The sequence below is a fragment of the Apis laboriosa genome, unplaced genomic scaffold (genome assembly GCF_014066325.1).
Source record: "Apis laboriosa isolate Shangri-la unplaced genomic scaffold, ASM1406632v1 scaffold68_cov148, whole genome shotgun sequence".
NCBI lineage: Eukaryota > Metazoa > Arthropoda > Insecta > Hymenoptera > Apidae > Apis > Apis laboriosa.
In genome coordinates, this window is record NW_025224135.1 from 3,218,346 (window position 1) to 3,240,646 (window position 22,301).

The following is a 22,301-nucleotide window of genomic DNA, read 5'->3' on the forward strand; positions in this document are numbered from 1 at the left end:
CTTTCTTTCTATTTCCCGCGATTTCTATTCGCGTTTCACGATCCTCTACGAGTTGAGGGTGGAATTCTTCCACGGTTTGAAGTCGGGTGGCCGCGTTATACCCTCCATTTCCTCCATCACTTTGAACGCCTCGGTCCCGTTGAACACCTTGATGCGGGAGGTGTCGAGGCCGCCCCCGATGCTCATGTCGCCTATCTGCTGGTAAGCGAGGTCCGACAGATTCGCCTGCAGGTCCTCGATGATTAGGGGCGCCTGCATCACCATCACTTTCTCCACGGGGAGCGAGTCCTTGATGATCGCGCCTGGCTTCGGCGTGGGGAAGTCGTTCATGCACGACGTCGCGCGCTTCCTCTTCCCCTCCTCGGCGAGGGACCACTCGCGGAGCAGCTGGCGGAAGTCGGCTATCCCGATCCCGTTCTCCAACTCGCTTAACTCGCGTGGAACGCCGTACGCCCTCTCGAGGTATCGGGCCAGGCTCAGGTCCACCGCTTTGTCGATCAATCGGCCTTGCTCCTCGGCGGGAAGCATCGTCTGCTTCTTCTCCTTCTTGGCGGTATGCTCCGTGTTCCGGGTCTTCTTCTTGGTGCACAACTTCTTGCACGGCCTCTTACCTGTCCAGAGGGGAACATTTTGTTTGAAAATTATTTTCTTTTTTCTGGGCGAACTTTTCGTTTGAATTGTTCCTTTTTTTTTTTTTTTTTTTTAATGAGATCTTGGAAATTTATGGTGTGAGGAATTAATAATCTTTTGGCAATGAATTTTTTCCATTTTTACAAGTTAATCCAATAAAATGATTTTATTGGATTTGAAATTAATTTTTTAGCAATGGAATTGTGATTTTGGGGCAACTATTTTAGGAGAAATTTTTTTATTCGATTTGTGTTATTCGATTTTTTTTGTTTTTATTTTTTTAGCGAGCAAGATCTTGGGATTTTAGAGTCTATGGTTTAGATATGAGAAATTGGTAATCTTTTTTCTTTTTGACAATGAAATTACGATTTTTATGATTTTTAATAATGGATATACCAAATGATTTTATTGGATTTGAAATTAATTTTTTGTTATATATGCAATGGAATTGTGATCTTGAGGCAACTATTTTAGGGGAAATTTTTTTATTCGATTTGTATTATTCGTTTTTATTTTTTTAGCGAGCAAGATCTTGGGATTTTAGAGTCTATGGTTTAGATGTGAGTAAATTGTAATCTTTTGGCAATGAAATTACGATCTTCAAGTTACTGATTGATTTAATTAAATTTGAAATTTTTTTTAATTTTTTAGCGATGGAATCGATCTTAGAAGTCAATAGTAAATAGGAGTGATTCTATTGGATTTGACATTTTGTAATTTTTTTTAATAGAATTGTGAGCTTAAGTTAATAATAAATATTAAATTATTAAAAATTTGATAATATTTTAGTAATGAAATTGTGATATAATAATGAATGTGTCAAATTATAGCAATCGAATTGAATTTGAAAATATTAAAAATCAAAATATATATCTTTGATGCCCAAATATAAAGGATTAAGAAACGTTAGATAGATTTTTGAGTTTAGAAATACGATTTTATATTAAAAGTTACTTAATCTGATCGATATATTCATCGAGACATTCTGAAAAAAAAAAAAAAAAAGTTTGGAAAGGATCGATCAAAGTCTTAAATTTCGCAGAGAAATAAGTACGATAAGGAGGAAGACACGATTTGTGCATATTTTCTCACCTACTCTCGGCCACCCTTTTCTTTTTCATCGCGGTGTCAATATTTTATTTCCATTACACCGTAAATCTTTCCCTACACACACGTATATCACGCGCCTATGTATATTTACCAGCATATATAGCAAAATGGAAAAATAATATTTTCGAATGCCTGCAGAGTGTCTCTCAGAGGTGAGAAAAAAAAAATTACTGCGAATCGTGCGTGTTTGAAAAAAATACTATTTTATTACAATGACAAATGCAATTATAAATGTACGTATGATATTTCGATGCAATCACGTCGTCATTTAACCCATTCTCTTTGAATTGATAAAACGATAAAATTTTTTTTATTATATTAAAAAAAAAGAAAAGAAAAATACTAATTAAATCATCTTGTCAATTAACTTAGATCGATAAAAAATATTTCCAGCAGAGAAGAACTATTAATAAAATTTCAGATCCTTCCAAGAATTATGATTTAAACATCAAAATAAAGAAAAAAAAAAAAAGAAAAATATTAAATTAAAACCTTGTCAATTAACTTACATTAATAAAAAATATTTCCAATAAAGGAAATTATAATAAAATTATTAATAAAATTAAGATCCTTTCAAGAATTATAATTTAAACATAAAAATAAAGAAAAAGAAAAGAAAAACAATAATTAAATCTAACTTTGTCAATTAACTTACATCGATAAAAAATATTTCCAGCAGAGAAGAACTATTAATAAAATTTCAGATCCTGCCAAGAATTATAATTTAAACGTCAAAATAAAAAAAAAAAAAAAGAAAAAGAAACGCTAAATAATCTCGTCAATTAACTTGAATCGATAAAAAAATATAATTTATAAACGTCATCCCAAGGATTTATAATTTAAACTTTAATCAACCAAGATAGAGAGGAAGGAAGTAACGATACACCACTCACCTACGCATTCCTCTTTCTGCTTGGGCACGCGACCTTTGCACGCGTCCAGATTCGCCTGTATGTCATCCTGACCCGCGATCGGGGCGGGTCGCACGCACTGCACCTTTCGATGCCTCGTTCCTTTCTTTCCGTCGCAGGCGCTGCACTTGCTCCATTGACTCACGCGCCACCTTTTAAAAACACAACGATACCCCGTACGATAACCCAATTCTAGAATAATTGCACATTCTTCGCCGCAGCACGTACTTGGCGGGACACGCATGCGTGTTGCACACTCGAGATTTCGGCTCTGGCCGTGGTATGCCGTTACAAAAGCTTGATACTACTTTTCCTCCGTATTGTTCGATGCACGTTGGCTGCGAAATCTAAAACGAATCGATACGTGTCGGTATATATATCATATATATTTGTGTGGGCAGGAGAAATAAAAAGAAAAATTGCAACGATTCAAAAGGCAATCAGTCTCGTTGAAACGGAAAAAGGAATGGAATTGTATTCGTATGCAATTGGGAATTATATTAATTGATTTATTATCGCGCCATCCTTTCGTCACGCGATGCGGAAAGGAAAGATGAACGAAATGCAATCGCGTTTAAATACATGAAAATATAAAAAGTACGTATATTATGATATTTCAATTATACGTACATATCACATAATTTATAGTCTGCTATATTGATGCTTCTTTTATCATTAAAAGAAATATACACAAAATATATACGATAAAGAATCAGATTTCTAATTAAGTTCCATTTCTTTTTGTTGTGACAATTCCAGTATTCTACTAGTTATCGATACACTGATATACTCGTTTCTTTCATAGCAAGAAATTGGCAAGATAATCGCATTGTAACGTGATTGTCGAGCAATTGATTATAATCGATCCACTATAACGTTATCGATAAGGTCTCGATATTCCTATATAATGGAAGCAAAATATGCATCACACATACTGTAATAACGAAATTGTTTCCATAACGATATTGTAAATTGATCACATTCACAAAATTGTAATAATTATTTCGTTATATATATATGTACATCAATGACTCGACTTGGATAATGAAAATTACCATGGTTCCACCTGCGCATCTGACGCTGCATTCGGACCATTCGGTGAAATCCCAAAGATATTTAGGCTTATACGTGGTATCGGTCGACATCACGTAATACAGGTAATGAACCCCCAAAATTTTATCTTGCAGTATTAAATACTGAAAAAAAAAAAAAAAGAAATTTTCATCGAAATTTTAATGCAAAAATCATTTTCGTTTCATCAAAAAAAGATTGCATCCCGAACAAACCTGAAATTCAAGATCCTCGCTGATCGGTCCTTTTATAAAAATTTCCTCCAGATTTTTATCAGGTCTTATGTACATAAGGATGCTGTTCGCGCATTCGTAATCTCCGGCTCTCTCTATGACGCTACACGTCGTTGAAACAATAATCGATTCAATATTATTATTTTATTCGTAATTGAACTATTTACATATTTCTTCGGATTAGTTTGATTATTTTAATTCGAATTGTACGAGGAGATAGAAAAAAAAAAGAAAATTCGTTGTCAAAACTTACAAATCTTTGTTTAAACAATAATTATTCGTATTGGCGACTTTTACTGCCAAATAATTCGGATGAGGGCCCAATTCTTTCACGCTTATACTTCGAGCACCCTTAGGAATAGTAACTATCTTCATTATCTCTGAAACGATATTGAAAAGAACAGTATAGGGTAATAATTTTTCCTCTTCCTTTTCTCTTTTTCTTTTTTAATAAAAAGGAACGTTCGTTTCGAAAAGAAATTCGAAAGAATACAGAACTTACGACTGGTTATTTTCGTTTCGTTATACACGCCTTCCACTGGTCTGCACTTCGTACCGTCGCCTTTGCAAACCCCACACTTGTCTTCAATGGCGTCCGAGTCGAATATCCAATCGCAACCAACTTTCTGTAACATCACATCTTTCAGTTCCCCCCTATTTAATCACATCATTTATACACCATTCTATATAACTGATTTATAACATACACGCAATCTGTAATCACTAATAATTAAATCAACAAAATCTTTACCTTTTCGATTTAATACAAAATAATATAAAATTTATCAAAAGTTATCAAAATTATTTAATGCAATTATCGAGCACAAGTGAAGAATGAAAGATATATATAACACTCGTTTACTCTTAACCTTTTCGTTATGACCCAAAACATACACGCAATCTGTAATTATCAATAATTAAATCAACAAAATCTTTACCTTTTCGATTTAATACAAAATAATATAAAATTTATCAAAAGTTATCAAAGTTATTTAATATAATTATCGAGCACAAGTGAACGAAAGATATATAGCATTCGTTTACTCTTAACCTTTTCGTTACGACCCATAATATACACGCAATCTGTAATTATTAATTATTAAATCAACAAGCCTTTTATTTTTTCGACTTAATACGAAATAATATAAAATTCGTCAAAAATTATCGAGTTATTTAATGCAATTATCGAGCACAAGTGAACGAAAGATATATATAACATTCGTTTACTCTTAACCTTTTCGTTACTACCCATAACATACACGCAATCTGTAATTATTAATAATTAAATCAACAAACCTTTATTTTTTCGATTTAATACGAAATAATATAAAATTCGTAAAAAATTATCGAGTTATTTAATGTAATTATCGAGCACAAGTGAACGAAAAATATATAACACTCGTTTATTCTTAACCTTTTCGTTACGATCCATAACATACACGCAATCTATAATTATCAATAATTAAATCAACAAGACCTTTACCTTTTCGATTTAATACAAAATAATACAAAATTTGTCAAAAATTATTTAATGCAAATATCGAGCACAAATGAACGAAAGATATAACATTCGTTTACTCTTAACCTTTTACTATGATCGACTAAAGTCGCTTTCCATAAAATACCACTGACGTACTATGGGCGACTAAAGTCACTCTACATAAAATGCCATACTATAATATACTACAATCGCTCTACATAAGTATTGTACATATGACGAGCGATTGAAGTTATTGTAGAGTATTTTTCTCTGGAAATGTAACATCGGTATTCTGTTTTTATCATTTGTTTCATACGCAATACCATTATTAACAGTTATTATTATCATACAATTATATCATATAATTATATTCTGTAATGTTAATTGAGTTCCAAAGTATAATTAAATGTAAGTGTGTTTAGAAATTATAAATATCCCATTTTGAGGAAAGTTTTTTTTTTCAATAAACACTGTTAAAGCAACTCGGATTGCAGTGAGACGTGAACGTGGCCGCTGACGATCTTTCTCGAATACTGTGCACATTTTTGGCACTCGTTTCGGCTCGTTCAGCGGCAGTGCCGCAGCGGAGAAATCACGATTAAATTAGAAGAGATTAGAGACAAGAGAATTAACCCTTTACATTCCAGGACTTTTTCCCGCACCCGTTCGGTGAATTTCTTAGCTAACTTAAAATGATTTCACGCACGAATTAATATTTTAATATTTTATGTATTTTTACGAGTAAAGAAAGAAAATTTGTCGAATATTAAACTCTGTATCGTTGTTTCGCGCGATATTTTAATAACAACGTGATTACCAAGATACATCCTCGGTTTCCCGATCCCAATTATTCTTTCATTCGTTCTATATTCTTCTTACATTACATCTCTATTTTCATCGCTATTTTCTTTCCCTCTATCGTCAATTTCTCAACGAATATACGAAATAATTTCGTTATTCGATAACGAAAAATCAAACCCATCCTCGTTCGAATTAATCTCATTCCATGTATTTCACGCTTACTGAAACTCGAAAACTTTGAAATAAATAATATTTTTATTCCCATCGACCGTCGAACTCGGATCGATTCGAAAACGCCGAAAACATAATTTTCGATCATGGTCTAATTCGAGATAAAAAATCTAACCACTCGACAGTATATCATTCCACGCTTCATAAGTAAAGAGGTTATGAATCTATTCGTGCGAAGCGACATTTTAAAAATATCGAACGTGAATAAATATCGTCGCCGAATTCGAATTACCTGATCCAACTGAAGTGATGACAGAGAATCGAGCCAAGGTTCGAGTGCAAAGGGTTCGAAATAAATGTCTAGCGTATAATAACGACGTAATATGCCTTACCCTGCATAAACCAGCGACGCACATGTTATTCGTGCCAGCTTTACAGGGAGTTGAGTCGTTCACCATTTTCTGAAGTATCACGAAACTATTCTCCTCGTTGAGACAGTACAGTATGCACGGGTCGAGGTTCCTCGCCATGTGAGCCGTCCAATTGTGCAGTTTGTTGTCGGACAACGGCATCTTGTCGTTGAACGATGCGCATTGCATCATGCGATACGAAGGTCTCTTCGGGTCGCAGGGCTGTGGGAGATGATTGGTTCTCTCGAGATGAATAGAAAATAGGGAAGGGAAGGAAAGGAAGGGAAAAAGTTATCGTGAACTGCAAAGTTTGAAATCGCTCTATATTATTGGATAATTTTGAGAAAAATTATAATTGGAAAATTAGTTGCGAGCTTTTTTGGGATATATGTAAAGTTATTTATAAAATTGAACGGAGCAAGAGGAAATATATAATATATTGTTCGATTACCAGATTAGAATAAATGGAAATAAATGATCGATTTCTACGAAAATAGGTTATTACACACACGCGCGCGCGACATCTAACCAGATTTTCGTGAAACTAGGTGTTCAAATCGAAGGAAATTGAATTAAAATTATTCGTATAGAAGACACAATATATATATATATATATATATATGAAAATTTGATTAAATTTTTTTGTTCCCAGAAGAAATTAATCGACAAACGTAAAAAAAAAAAGAAAAATTAAAACAGAAATATTTAAACATACGAAAATTAAATTGAAATTATAAAAAAATAAGAATTAATCGAGACTTGAGTAAATATCTTCTAAAACTGAATGGGCACGAAGAAAGAAAAATAGAGAGAGAAAATAGGAGATAAAGTTGAAGATGGAAAGGAAAGGAAAGGAGGATATTTACATTGGTGTTGCAAATGGTCAATTTCTTCCTCTCCCCGATGCAATATTTCCCTTTGTTGGCGGGCTGCGGATTGTCGCATTCCCGCTCCGCGTACTTCAATCCGCCACCGCATGTTCTGCTGCAAGCGCTCATTGGGCCCCATTTTCCCCAACCTCCGTGGATGGCAGCAGGCCGGGCACCCATGTCCACGCATAACTTGTGTATGCACCACTGGGAACAGACGTTCCTCTTTTTACTCTCTCCTCGTTCGTTTCCTCTGCTTTTTTCTCTTTTTCTTCCCCCCTCTCCCTCTTTTTCTCTTCGCAAAATTTTTTGGAAATTTTTTTTTTTTGGCGCGAATATATTGGCGAAATCGAAAGGAAAAATTTGTAATTTTGGTTCCCGTCGTTCGAGAATAAGTAAAATTTAATTTAATTAAATTTAATTTTTCTTAGTAAAGTTTGGATAAAAGATGGGATAGATTTATGGAAAAAAAAGTAGAAAGAAATTTTTTTTTCGTACGGATAGGATCGAGAGATCTTTGTAGGAAATACAGATTTTTCGCAAGTTTACGAATTCTATTTGATAAAATATTCTTATATTTCTTATTTTATACAGAAATATAAATTATTTCTATAAAAGTCGTATTGAAAATAAAGATTGCAAAAATATTTACCGAAAAAAGTCTCTCGATGATAATTTTTATTTAAGAAAAGAGAGGGAGAGAGAAAAAATCAAGGGCGCAGATCGTTACCACGATAGATGGCGTAAGACGAACCTTTTTCTCGCCGCATTTCGTTCCATCGGCGCTCTGTGCCCCGTTGCTCATGCAAGTGGTTTCGTTCACTTGGCACCACAGCTGCTCGCACATTTTCGTCTGAAATCGTTGGAATCGAATCGTGATCGGGGAAGGAAAAGAAAAGATAATCGGATTTTTATATCTTTCGAGGAAATATATACGATGCGAAATTATCGTTTCAAATTATTTCTCGTTAAATACGAAACGAAGAATCGAAGAAAATTTCCAATGGATAGATATCGATATATATATATTTTTTTTTTGATATGGAAACAATTGTAGAACCGAAATGAAAAATGCAACGATATTCAAATTGGTCGTATTCGATGCATTCGAATGAGAATAACAAAATTGAAAAATTCATTTCTACTTTTTTTTTTTTTATATTCATCCATTCGAAGAAAATCCTCGTAATTGAATTCAGCGTTTTTTCAATCGAAACGTATTAAAACACTCTTTAAAGTATCTAATTTTAAAGATATAACAAATATATTAAAAATAAAAATAAATGATATCGCGTTTATAATATCGAAAAGAAAATCTTCGTAATTGAATTCAGTGTTTTTTCAATCGAAACATATTAAAACACTCGCCCTCAAGATATAAAGAATATATTAAAAATAAATATAAAATATCGCGTATATAATATTGAAAAGAAAATCGTAATTGAATTCAACGTTTTTTCAATTCAAGAACACTCATCTTTAACAGATGTAACTTTAAAGATATAACGAATGTATTAAAAACAAATACATAATATCGAAAAGAAAATTCTCACAATTGAATTCAACGTTTCTTTCAATCGAAACATATTAAAACACTCGCCCTCAACGTGGACCAATTTAACTTTAATATATATAACATTTATATTAAAATAAAATAATTAAATTAAATAAAAATATATTAAAATAAAAATAAATATTTATAAATATTTATATTATTTATAATAAATAAATGATAAATATATATAAATAATAAATAATAAATAATAAATAAATAATAAATAATAAATAATAAATAATAAATAATAAATAATAAATAATAAATAAATAATAAATAATAAATAATAAATAAATAATAAATAATAAATAAATAATAAATAATAAATAAATAATAAATAATTATATAAAAATAAGTGATATCGCAATATACGTTCGTTTAAGATAAAATCTTTCCATCTCTCAATCAAAAGTTCGAAAAGTTTCTTTAAACGTCGATTGTTCCGTGAAGAAGAAAGGATATAAGAGATATATATATATACCGCGTGAGATGTGCACAACTTGGAGCCAGGATATTGCATGTCGCATTGGAAATCGGCGCCGTACATCGCGCCGGCCAGCATATCCGGAAGCTTGAACTTGTCGGGTGGATTTTTCGGGTCGTCGAGCAAGCAGTCGCCTAACTTTCCCCTTAATCGATCGAATTTAACGAATTTAAGAAAAATCGATATTTTTCTCGAAACCTCGATTAATATTATTCGTTTATTTATTATCGTATTGTTCATTAATTTGAGAAAAAATAAAAAAGATAAAAAGAAAGAAAGAAATAAAAGAATTTTTGCTAATAAATATTAATTTACTCGATCAGATTGCTGATGAATCTTCTGCTACAGGGTGACCATCTGAGCGTGAACGGATTGACGAAGGGAGACATGATGAAGAAACTTTCGTCCTTGTCCTGCGGCTCGCATCCACTTATCTCCATCGTGTCGTGAGAACAACCCATCCTAGAAATTTGCCCATTCCAGAATTATTATATTTCCTCCTTTCACCATGGAAAAACATCGAATGAAATAAAGAGAAGGAATCTTTGCGTTTGTTGAAACATAGAATCTTTTTTTTCTCTTTTTATTATTATTATTATTAATTCCTTCGCTGCTAATTGTCACGTACAATATCGCTAAATATATTCCCCTTCGAGTTCCACCAATTTTTCATCCCGATTTTATCCATCGAAAATATACCGATCATTTTAAAATCAATTTCAATTTGATGAAATTTAATTTCGAATTAAATTTTTTTAAATTTTGTTTCGACCTCTGAAAATGGAAAAAATCTTACGAGAGAAAGACACGCGATTTTAAAAAGCGAGCGACTTTAATGGAAATTTGGATTGGCGACGATTAAAGGAATCAGAGTTAGAAGCGAAGGGTGTAAGGTTTAATAAAGAGACGTGCATGGACAGTACACGTGACCAACTTCGTGGGCAACTGTGATCCCAAGATTCAGCCCGGTGTCTTCGCAAATGGCGGCCGCCTTCTTTCTGTCGCAGGCGGTCGCGAGATAAGCGAGGCCCAACAGGTCGCAGTTCGTCAAGTTGTCCGCGCAGATGTCGTATCTGAAAAAAACATTTCGCCCGAATATCCCTCTCGATTATTCGTTTTACTTGTGTTCGTTGAGATCATCTTTAAAAAAAAAAAAAAAAAAAAAAGAGGGAGAGAATGGGGTCACCTCGTGATAAGGACGCCTATGTCGAAGTGATTCGGGTGATCCGTGTCCTCGGGGTTCAACTTGTCGGCCCAGGCAGCGAAACTTGCCAATGTATCTTCGGCGTTGGGACTAATGGACAAATCTATCTACGGGAAAACCATTTTGAAATGGAATGGAACCATTTTGGCAACGTCGCGAATCTATTAATTTCGACTCGAATTATCATCTCCATGATATGTGAGATTTTCGTCGAATCGAATCGAATCTCGAAGTTTATATTTTTATATATATTTTTGTTAAGAAAAATTATTCTCGATCGAAGAAAATCAAATTGGGGGATAAATGAATGGAGAAAATAATAAAATGATTGTGACGATATTGAAAGATTTAAATAAAGATGAAGTTGGTAAAATTTTAATAAATCGACAATCTTCTCTTCGGGATCGTTCGAGAGAATCGTTGAATTAATTAAAATTATCGGGAAAAAAATCGATCTCGAGAAAGCACTTCGATCGTCGTTTTTCGTTACACCAACTTTCGACATTTGTTTGTTTTTTTTTTCAACTTCGATATTTTCGTGGAAATTTAGCAGAATTTTGGGAAAAAGTTTGTTAAAAATACATTCTCGAGATCTGTAACGCGACACGGTTAAATATTTATCTTGCACGTAAATTTGACATAAAATCGATAATCGTCAATCATGATGATCGATATCACTATTTCTCTAACTAGTTTCGTATTACCTCCTCCTTTTCCTTCTCCAAAAATATCATTCGAACTATAACCAGATCTATCTGATTCCCCACACTTTTGTCGTGATAATAATCGGCAGCTATGTTCATAATGGTCAACAGATACTGCTCGAAATTGCTGTTGTTGTAAAAATCGAGAAACTTTCTGTCCGCGACCACAGCGATCTCCATGTAACGATGAAGGCTGTGGCCGTACGGGGTTTCCTTCGTTTCCTTTCGTTTCTTCCTGTCGCCCTCCTCCATGATCTCCTTCTCCCGCCTGGCCAACTGCTTCGCCCACTCCTCCTCCCACTTATCTGGCGAAAAACGCGAAAACCAATTTTTCCAATTTTCTCTTTTCTTTCTTTTAAATTTATCTCTATCTCTCGTCGATCCGTTCGTCTTCGCTATACTCTGTCGAGTGAACGAGTGGTTCCAACAATAGAACAAGTTGAATCGAATTATTTTGCTTCTGATTTTTTACCTTGAATATTGCGTTTAATTATTATGGGATACAAAAAAGAAAATACATGGAGGAACATGAAATAGGATAGAAAAAAAAATTAAATAAATATTTAAATAAAAATGAAAAAAGAAAAACAAGATTATAGTTTCTTTTTTTTTTTAAATATTATTTGAACCTGAGATACACGATGGATTGGATAATTTGTACTAGAAATTGAAGATCGAATCGGAGAAAAAAAGAAAAAATTCAAAACGTGACATCCTCTCATTGGTTGTTACGAGTAATCAGGTGTGGCAAGTAATTAATTTGGAAAGCGCTTTGGAATTTGATAAACTGAATCTTTGAAAAATTCGAATCGCTTATTCGATATATCGTATCGAAAGATGAAGAGAAATTATAATCGAATCAATGATAATCTAACCGCTGGTTCCGCAATGCTTCTTCTTGGGAACTTCGTCCTTCGTCGCGGGGCCCCGCTTGTACGCGATGTGCACATGTTGTCCGTCTTCCTTAGGTTCCGTCTCGATCGCCGGCTCGATGAAATACCGGCCATGATCAGTTTGCACGTAACCGACCTGCACCCACAATCATTCGTTCTATCATTAATCGACCTTATTGGCACACCAGACGACTGATTTCGATCATTATTCGCTTATTTGCTTCGACCATTTTGACAAAGTCCAGCCCAAATTTTTCATACCTCTAAAAAAAATTCATTCTTCGATCTTTTCGAAGATTATTCCACGATACAATGTAATTTATATCATATATATATATTAGTAAATATTCTGATATTAATATTAATATTTAATCAAGATATTGCTTTCGAGAATAATTTTATTTTCGTTAATACGCGGTTTCCACTTGCGAGTTTTAGTCTCAAATACTTTCTCGGTTCGACACGCATATTTCGATAAAGCGAAGTTCAGCGTGGAAATTTCGATGTAATCGAGTTTCACGAACGATAGATCGCGCATTAACCAACGCGACACCGTCGAGTTTCTATCGCGCCCCCCTCCCCAAATTATGATCCCCCAATCACGTGGGATCGGTCGCGCAACATTTATCGCGACCAGAGCTAACGGTATAATTCAAAATGCGCCTACCACGCAAACAAACAGACTCCCTCCCTCCCTCTCGTGTAATTCACGCGAAATTGTGCGCCACGCTCGAATCTCCGAATATTCGAGGAAAATTTACCGATTCAATAACGCGATCCAATCCGATTAGTTCACCTGGATCGAGTAACTTACTCGAAAAGCGACGACACGCCTATGGGAATATCTTCGAATCGTTTTTCTATTGGAAGTAAAGACGAGATATTTCTTTTTGTCGAAAGGAATTGATGAACGAAGGGAATCGCGTTTCGGTGGGATATTAGTTCGATCGGTAAATGAGAGAGGATAAAGAAGTTTGCGATTTTAAATCTTGTCAATTTTTAAATCTATTTTTTATAAAATTTTTTAATTCGTGTAATTGAGAGACGGTATTTATCTTGAGTAGTACAGTTGTGACAATTCCTATATATACATATATATATATATGAACCACGTTTCGATCTAAATCTCTCAAAACATATGTGAAATTCGCATATTATACTACCTTTCGGCTATGGATCACACTCGGAGAATTATGCGGAATATTCGTGTCTCGCGAATCGAGGATCGAATCGAGATCCAGTGTCGCCGACTCGGAGTTTTCAAAATTCTCGAAGAGATCGGAAACGGAATCGAGAGTGTTTTGATCGAAACTGTCGAACCACTTCGTATCGAATCGAAAGATCGAACGATCTAAATGCAAATATCTTTAATATTAATCCGCATCTATTCGAGCGTGTAATAAGAGGAGGCATCGAGGATTATATCGTGGCACAGAGTTCAATTGCGCGGAATTCCTTCGAGATTTTGGTGGATCGTCGTAAAACGACGATTGATGGGAAACCTAGCGCGATATATCGCTCTGTTGCCGTGTTACGTGTACATGCACGGATGAAAGGATATTGGAAGAGGTTCCGGTTTAAAATTTATCGGTAAAGAAGAAAACGATTATATTTATAATCGTAATTAAGGTATAAAAGAATCGTAAACCTGAATTCATTAAATTTCGGTTTAAAATTTATCGGTAAAGAAGAAAACGATTATATTTGTAATCGTAATTAAAATATAAAGGAATCGTGAACCTGAATTCGTTAAATTTCGATTTAAAATTTATCGGTAAAGAAGAAAACGATTATATTTGTAATCGTAATTACGATATAAAGAAAATTGTGCCTGCATTCGTTGAACGGAACGTATTAATTTAAAAAACTGCGATCGCGTAATAGAAAAATGGAATGAATGATGATTCCATAAAATGATTAACAAATAATTATCAAACGTAAAGTGTTACCATTAAGAATTATGATATATAGCTGATTTAAAAAAAAGATTGCAATTGTGCATACGATCGTAATAAAAGATAAGAGCATAAGATGATTAAGTATTACCATTAAAAATTATATTACAGTTAATTAAAAAAAAGAAATTTGACGAGCCTTAGCTTCTATAAGATGATTAACAAATAAATATCGTAAAAAGAACGTAAACTATCAACCCTCCATTGCATGAATTTTTACGACGTAGTTGAAAACGAATATCATCATGAAAATAAACAATAACAGCAATTTCTTATTTTTCAAAACGTTGAAACTCAAATACCCCAACCACTAATCTATGCAATAGAGGCTCGATATTACGAATGAGATATATACATGTATATACTGATCTAAAAAAAAAAAAAAAAAACTGATAAATAAAACAATTATACAAATGTTACGAACCACACCGTCACAGAGAGAAATAGCCGCCCTCGAGGTGTCGTGGCCCCTAACGAATCCCCTGTAATGGCACTGCTGATCGGGCGCCCTTTTGAATCGCAACGCCTTGTCGAGATCCGTTCGAAGGCCGGCGCCCCTCATCTCGATCACCATCTCGGGCGAGATGAACTCGTGGTAGGGGGTGAGCTCGACGTGGTGGTCGATCCCGTTGAACGGGAGGACCAGATGCAATTTGTCTATATTATCAGGGGCCTGCTTGCCGCCATCCTCGATCGATCTCCTCTTACGCTGGCTCACCTCGTGCCGGTCGTAGAAATTCGGCAGCTCGTACGAGTAGAATGTCCCGTCCTCGTGCACCCGCCTTGGGATCAAGAATTCCGGTTGGGGGATGTTTCTCGAGTATCTGACCGCCGGGCAAAAGCCGGCAAACCAAAACGGAAATTGATTAAGGGGAACGTTCGATATTTCTCTTTTTCGTATTGTATATAAAACGGAAATTGATTAAGGGAAACGTTCGATATTTCTCTTTTTGGTATTATACATATAAAAGGAGGAAAGAAGGAAGGAAGGAAAATTTGGATTCGAGGAATCGGAGAAATTTCGACAATTTTTCTTCTCCTTTTTTTTAATATTTGAATCTTTTGAATCTTGATACTTATACTGAAGATATATATATATATTCTTTTTTCTGATAAAAAAAGAACAAAAAATTATATTATTTATAAAATTATATTTTATATATAAAAGGATGAGGAAGAAGAAAAGAAGGAAGGAAGGAAGGAAAATTTGGATTCGAGGAATCGGAGAAATTTCGACAATTTTTCTTCTTCTTTTTTTTTTAATATTTGGATCTCAATCCTCCTGCTAAAAAAAATTCCAAAAAAATTTTGTCGAGAAGATATATATATATTCTTTTCTCTGATGAAAAAGAATGGAACAAAAAATTATATTATAAATAAAAAGATGGAGAAAAAGGAAAGAAGGAAGGAAGGAAAATTTCGACAATTTTTCTTTTTCTTCTTTTTTAATATTTGGATCTCAATCCTCATGCTAAAAAAAATTCCAAAAAAATTTTGTCGAGAAGATATATATTCTTTTCTCTGATGAAAAAGAGTGGAACAAAAAATTATATTATAAATAAAAGGATGGAGAAGAAGGAAAGAAGGAAGGAAGGAAAATTTGGATTCGAGGAATTGGAAAAATTTTGACAATATTTCTTCTTCTTCTTCTTTTTAATATTTGGATCTCGATCCTCGTTAAAAAAAATTTTTGTTGAAAAATATATATATTCTTTTCTCTGATAAAAAAGAGTGGAATGAAAAATTATATTATATATAAAAGAGAGGAAAGAAGGAAAATTTCGACAATTTTTCTTTTTCTTCTTTTTAATATTTGGATCTCGATCCTCCTGCTAAAAAAAATTCAAAAAAAATTTTGAATTCAAGAAAATATATATATTCTTTTCTCTGATAAAAAAAAGAGTAGAATAAAAAATTATATTATTTATAAAATTATATTATATATAAAAGGATGGGGAAGAAAGAAGGAAAGAAGGAAAATTTCGACAATTTTTCTTCTTCTTCTTTTGGATCTCGATTCTCGTGCTAAAAAAAATTCGTTTGTTAGGAAGATATATACATTCCTTTTTCTGATAAAAAAGAGTGGAATGAAAAATTACATTATATATATAAAAAAAAGAAAGAAGGAAGGAAGGAAGGAAAATTTCGACAATTTTTCTTCCTCTTCTTTTTAACATTTGGATTTCGATCCTCGTGCTAAAAAAAATTCGTTTAGAGAAGATATACATATTCCTTTCTCTAAAAATAATAAAAAAGAATGAAACGAAAAATTATTATCGAGTTTTAACTTTTATCAATTGATTATACATAAAGTTCTCTCGATTCACGAAAAAATATATTTCCACCAATTAAAACTATAAATTAATATGGAACAAATATTAGAAAGAATTAATTTAACAACTCCCTGTGAATGTTTCCATTCTTCGAAATTGATCGATCTCGAATTGACACGATTATTATTATTATCATTATTTCGATTACAAAAATAGAATTTATCTCGACCGACGTGTCTGAACATCGTCATCCCTAACGCTCTAACGCTCGCCTCTAACGTATCTCTGAGTCTCTGCGCTGCGTCAAAGTCCATTGATTCGAGAAATAAAAATAAAAAAAACCGATTGCCTCTTATTACAACGTGCTCTAAACACCATTTTCTAAAAATCTCGAGGCGAAAAGTTCTCTAATCCCCACAAGAAGAAGAAATTTTTCATCATCCCGAAATCAAATCTCGAAATCTCTCATCTCCTCGAAAGAGACGAGGGAACCAACTGATACGTATGCATCCCCTGAATTGGTCAGATAAAAATCCTCTCGAAGGAGAAACGCGTGGAGATAATTTTCTCGAGATACGAAAAACTTAGATGAAATAATCGGATAGGATATCGGAGAGTGTAAAGAACAAAGAATATTAATTCTCTTCGAAGAGAGGATGAGCCCTCGCCATGATCCGTCCAGAAATATATTTATACTCGAAGAGAATCGAGTGGATGACGGGACCAGTTGTGAAACCGATATGGAATTTACAATTGTAATTATTCGTTGATTCGACGTTTTCTTCGCACGTTGGATGGATGGGTATTCCAAGTAGATCGATTTGACAAGATCGTCGACGAAATGTATTCGTATCGTTTCGATAAAGGTTACGAGATCGGGAAGAATCGGGTAAAAAATCGTTGGATCGAGTTGAAGCGGTGCCGATCGACAACCGAGGGCGAGCCGAGGGCACCGAAGCGAAAATCGGCGAAAATAGGCGGCGAGATAGTGGCTGTCTCCGAAAAGTTGAAATCTAACCATCGACATCCCCGGCGAAGATTTTTTCGGCCGCGGATATTACGGGTGATCAGGCCGCGAATCCACTTACCTACCATGGTATAGGTTTTTCCCGTGCTCGTTATTATTCGAGCTATCCGTGATTTCGAGGAACGTCAGAAGTGTTTGGAACGTCAGAAGTGCTCGGAATCGGTTCATGACAAGCTACTTTCTTCCGTGGACACCCTGAAGTACGCCAACCTCGTCGTCGAACAATGAAAACTTTTCGCAATTGTTTCACACGTTCCATGGATATGAAAATTCCATGGACGAATTAAAGTCTCTCTCTTAAATTATATCGTATCAATATTCAATATTCGTATTCTTTTGAGTATTGGAAAAGAGATCTTCTTCTTCTTCTTCTTCTTCTGGTAGAAGAACGAAAAATTTTTCTATTTTTTTTTTTTTTTCTTCTTCTCTAATTTGTATTCGTGGAAGTCGAAAGATTAAATGCGGTCGTGAGAGTATATAATAAAGTGTGTTTGTTACCGAGGCGCGAACGTAAGCGTAATATTTATAGAAAGTGTGAAAATAGGGTACACTTGACCGGGCCAATTTCACGATAGTTACACATTTGGCCACGGATAATTGGTGGCGGTGATCGATCGCAGCCATTGAATCATTAATCACGAGGATCCAAGATAAGTCGTGAGTAAGATAATCGATACGCGCCCCAATTTTCTAATGCTCACTCTTTCACAAGTTTTTTTCCTGTCTCGAAATCGGTAAAGTAAACACAAATGATCGAATTTGAAATGACGTCGCGTCATGAAAAATCGTGAAATTGTATTTCATGATGACGCGTATAAATAAAACGCTTCGATTATTATATATGAAAATTGAAATTTTATATAAACTCTCGTTGGATAAATATTTCGTGAAATCAACAATTATTAACGAAATATCTTCGACGCGTTAAATTTTGTGTTCTTCTTTTTCGAAAATAAATAATTCGATGATTAAATTTTCTTTCTAATTTTATTATAACACGAACGAGAGTGTGAATATTATATCGTTCGTCTCTTAAATTCCATTTCTTAAAAAAATTATATAAGAATTTTTTTAAATTTCCCTCGCTATAACGATGATTGAAAAATTCTACGTAAAAGTTTTACGAACGAATTCCAATTCCGTCCACGAGTCGATAAAAGGAACGAGAAATGAATGATATAAAGTATTTGACGGATAAATTTGATAATCGAATTTGAAGGGTCACCCGGTATATCGACAGTTCTTCCCGCGGTGGAAGTTACGCTCGAATCGATCCAAATATGGATTCAATCAGCCCCAGGATCGAACCTGATGGGTCAAATTCAATCCACTTTTTGGCCACGTTCGAATGAGGAGGGGGGAAAGGCGAGCCCCCTTTCTCTTCTCTATGCCTCTTTAATCACGATATGTATATATCGTGTGTAACAGTAATTGTTTTACCTGTCGTTTTGCTCGCCGACGAATTGAAAAAAATTAATTTTGAAAATTTTCGATCGCCGTTTTGCCAACCATCGAATCGAAATCCGATGAGAAAAAATTACAAGGATCGAGGAATTTTCAATTGTTCTTGCTTTCTTATTTGATGGCGGTAATTTTACAATCGACTTCAATTAAGAGCACAAGTACTACTATTATCGATTATCATAATTATTTATCGTAATTTTCGATTTCAAAATAGAGTCCCCGAGTCGAGTCTCGAATTTCGCTCAAAAAAACGAAAATCGAATATTTAATTAAAAAAAAATTGTAAATTTTTCTTGAAACTCGAGCCGCCTCCTCGTCGAACGAACATAATAAAAATAATGAGATAGAAAGAAATAGAGGATACATCCGCAGAGACGCGTGGTTAAAGCATCGAGGAGATCGATTCGTCGATGACAACCGGTCATTGGCCAAGACCAAGTAAGTAATTAAGGTTGTTGCGCGAGCGGAAAAAGAAAAACGCGCACAAATTGTCGATATCGGGAGATATCTATTCTAAGATTACTTAATCTTCGTTTCTATCCTCTACAAATTCTCTACAAAAAGTAATTTTTCCAACCTTTTATTTATCATTGCACCTTTGATAAAATCGAGTTTACTGCAAATAAACTTGTATTAAACAAAAATTTAATATTATTCTTCTTTCCTCTCTTCAATTTATTATATCGAACCATAAGAAAAGAATTTCCTCTCTCTCGCGCGCGCAATATCGTTTGAAAACGAAAATAAAAAGAAGAAAGAGAGAAAGAAAGAAAAAAAAGAAAAAGAAGAAGAAAGAAGAAAAAAATCGTGGAGGTGACGACAATGACAGAATCCCATATCGTGGAAAGGCAGCGCGGAATGCGGGGAGAATTGGCGGGGATAAATCACGATGGAATTTAATTGGCGTGCCTCCTCTGTTCGATTTAGCGTTCACCTTATTCCAAAGTAAACGATCCGCACTTTCTGTGACATTAACGTTGCATTCCGAATAATGCTTGAATGGACGACGATATACAGAGAGAGAGAGAGAGAGAGAGAGATTCCTGGCCAATAAAATGTTTTCCAGTGGTTTTTCCATCGAATAAGAAATAAACATTTTCCATTGGTGGAATTGATTTGGTAAATAAGAGAGAGGACATCGGGTATGAATTCTTATAGTTTTAAGCTCGTTTTTTATGTTATCTATGAATTTTGGAAATTTCGAAGAGTTGTCGTGAGAAATACTCCTTGCAAAATTAATATTTGCTCTATTATGTATTTTTTAGATAAATGTTAAAGATAATTGTATAATATCAAATGCATTCGATAAAGAACGTTTTATTTTTACAAACACATGACATAAACGAAAAGATAAATAAAAAAATAATATTTTCTTAAAATTATGCAAAGAATGTTTGAAAATAAATTATATATCTACGATTAAATAAGCGATTAAATTGCGAATAATATTATCGTAAATAATAAAGTGATTAGAAAAAATAATCAAAATTAATATTTATTTTATCCTTATATTAGTGTTTAACGTATTTTTAGATAAATATTATTTTTGCGTTACGTTATTAATTGTGCAAAGAATGTTTAAAATTAAAATAAAATACACAATTACGAGCAAAATATATGTGTTGCAAATATAAATATAACCGTATGAATAAACCGTATGTGAATAAAGTGACGGATTAAAAAAGAAAGAAAAGTTGAAAGAAGGTTCAATAGACTATCTCAAGTATCAAAGGATCGTAGCAAGGATCGATTACACGAAAGTTTGGCAACAATGCAATTCATGAAACCACGATTCGTCACACCAGTTTGGAAGCGCTAGTGAAAACTTTCTGTGCTAAAATTTTTCGTGCATACCGAGGATTATACAATTTAGCAATGCCTTTACTTACTAATCGTAAAACGAATTATCGATACAGTTCACTGCCTAACCAACGGATCGAAACAAATGGCAAGAAGACACGTTGTCACGTTGAGCAAAATAAAATGGAAATAATGGTTCTATAAATCTTTGGTAAGATAATTGACATGTACGTAGCGTGTTGAGGATCAATAAGTGGTAATTAAGAGTGACGATCATCCTTCTTTGTTGTCCTGAAAAATCATTTCTGAACGGTTTATGTTCAACCATTACGATATCAAAGATTTTCTAGAACGATTTACCGTTACTCGATATTCTTTCAAAGAGCGATCATATTTTTTTTTTTTATAATTGCCAGACAAACCGGCCAACTTTCTTTTCATAATTAAATAATAACAAAAACGCATACTTTTCATGATATTTGATATTTATAAATATCGCGATAAACTTGTTCCACTATGAAAATGTTTATACGCGCATTTTTACGCGTGAAACTCGAATAGAAATTCGATTAAATTACGAATTTAACTAACTCGATACGAATTTCGAAAAAATCAGAGGAAACGATTTATCGAAATGAAACGAAGTGGAACGTTTTCGAGTATTTATCCACCCATGTTACCAAATAATTCATTTTTCAAATATCACTTTGAACGTTTCTTATTGCATTAATATATATACATAATTTTATTAATTGCATTTGCACGTGAATATATAACGATCGCATGATTAACGTTTCGTTTCGTTCGTTATTCAAAAAAGCACCAACAGGTGAAGAATTTGTGAATAATCTCGATCACTCGTGTAGGTGATGCAACGACGAGCGGAAGCTGGTTTTTTCACGCCTCCCTTTTATCATCTACCTGTTCCCTTCACGGTTATTTGCCATTACAGAGGAGGAGGAGGGCAGAGGAGGAGGAGAATCGCTTAGCCACTTTAACAGCAGATTAAAGTCATGGATCGTTCTCGACAATCGATAGACGGGAACGTATTTGACGAGCTTGCGAAAAATTCTCGTCTCGATCGCGTCTCTATTTACGAGCCACTTTACATCGATCGATGAATTACCCTCGCCTCACCTTTCTCTCCCTCCCTCCCCATCCCTTCTTCGCTCGATATATATCGTGTCTTTTCAAACTTCGTTCACAGAGCGAGCTCTATGATCGACTTTGATTTCTTTTTTTTTTTTTTTTTTTAA

General features: G+C 34.0%; 1 protein-coding gene across 1 annotated transcript; it reads right to left on the minus strand.

Annotated features, from left to right (window-relative positions):
- Nucleotides 1-38: 38 nt before the first annotated feature.
- Nucleotides 39-17,949, minus strand: LOC122718877 (A disintegrin and metalloproteinase with thrombospondin motifs 12-like). Its single transcript, XM_043944253.1, has 18 exons — nt 17,843-17,949; nt 14,906-15,305; nt 12,509-12,662; nt 11,634-11,938; nt 10,912-11,036; nt 10,649-10,798; nt 10,041-10,187; nt 9,723-9,870; nt 8,441-8,539; nt 7,684-7,893; nt 6,800-7,039; nt 4,458-4,581; nt 4,209-4,335; nt 3,938-4,058; nt 3,707-3,847; nt 2,880-2,998; nt 2,634-2,803; nt 39-611 (listed from the first exon to the last, which is right to left on the minus strand). The coding sequence occupies exons 1-18, from the start codon at nt 17,947-17,949 to the stop codon at nt 46-48; spliced, it is 3,453 nt and encodes a 1,150-aa protein (XP_043800188.1). The 3' UTR covers nt 39-45.
- Nucleotides 17,950-22,301: the final 4,352 nt, after the last annotated feature.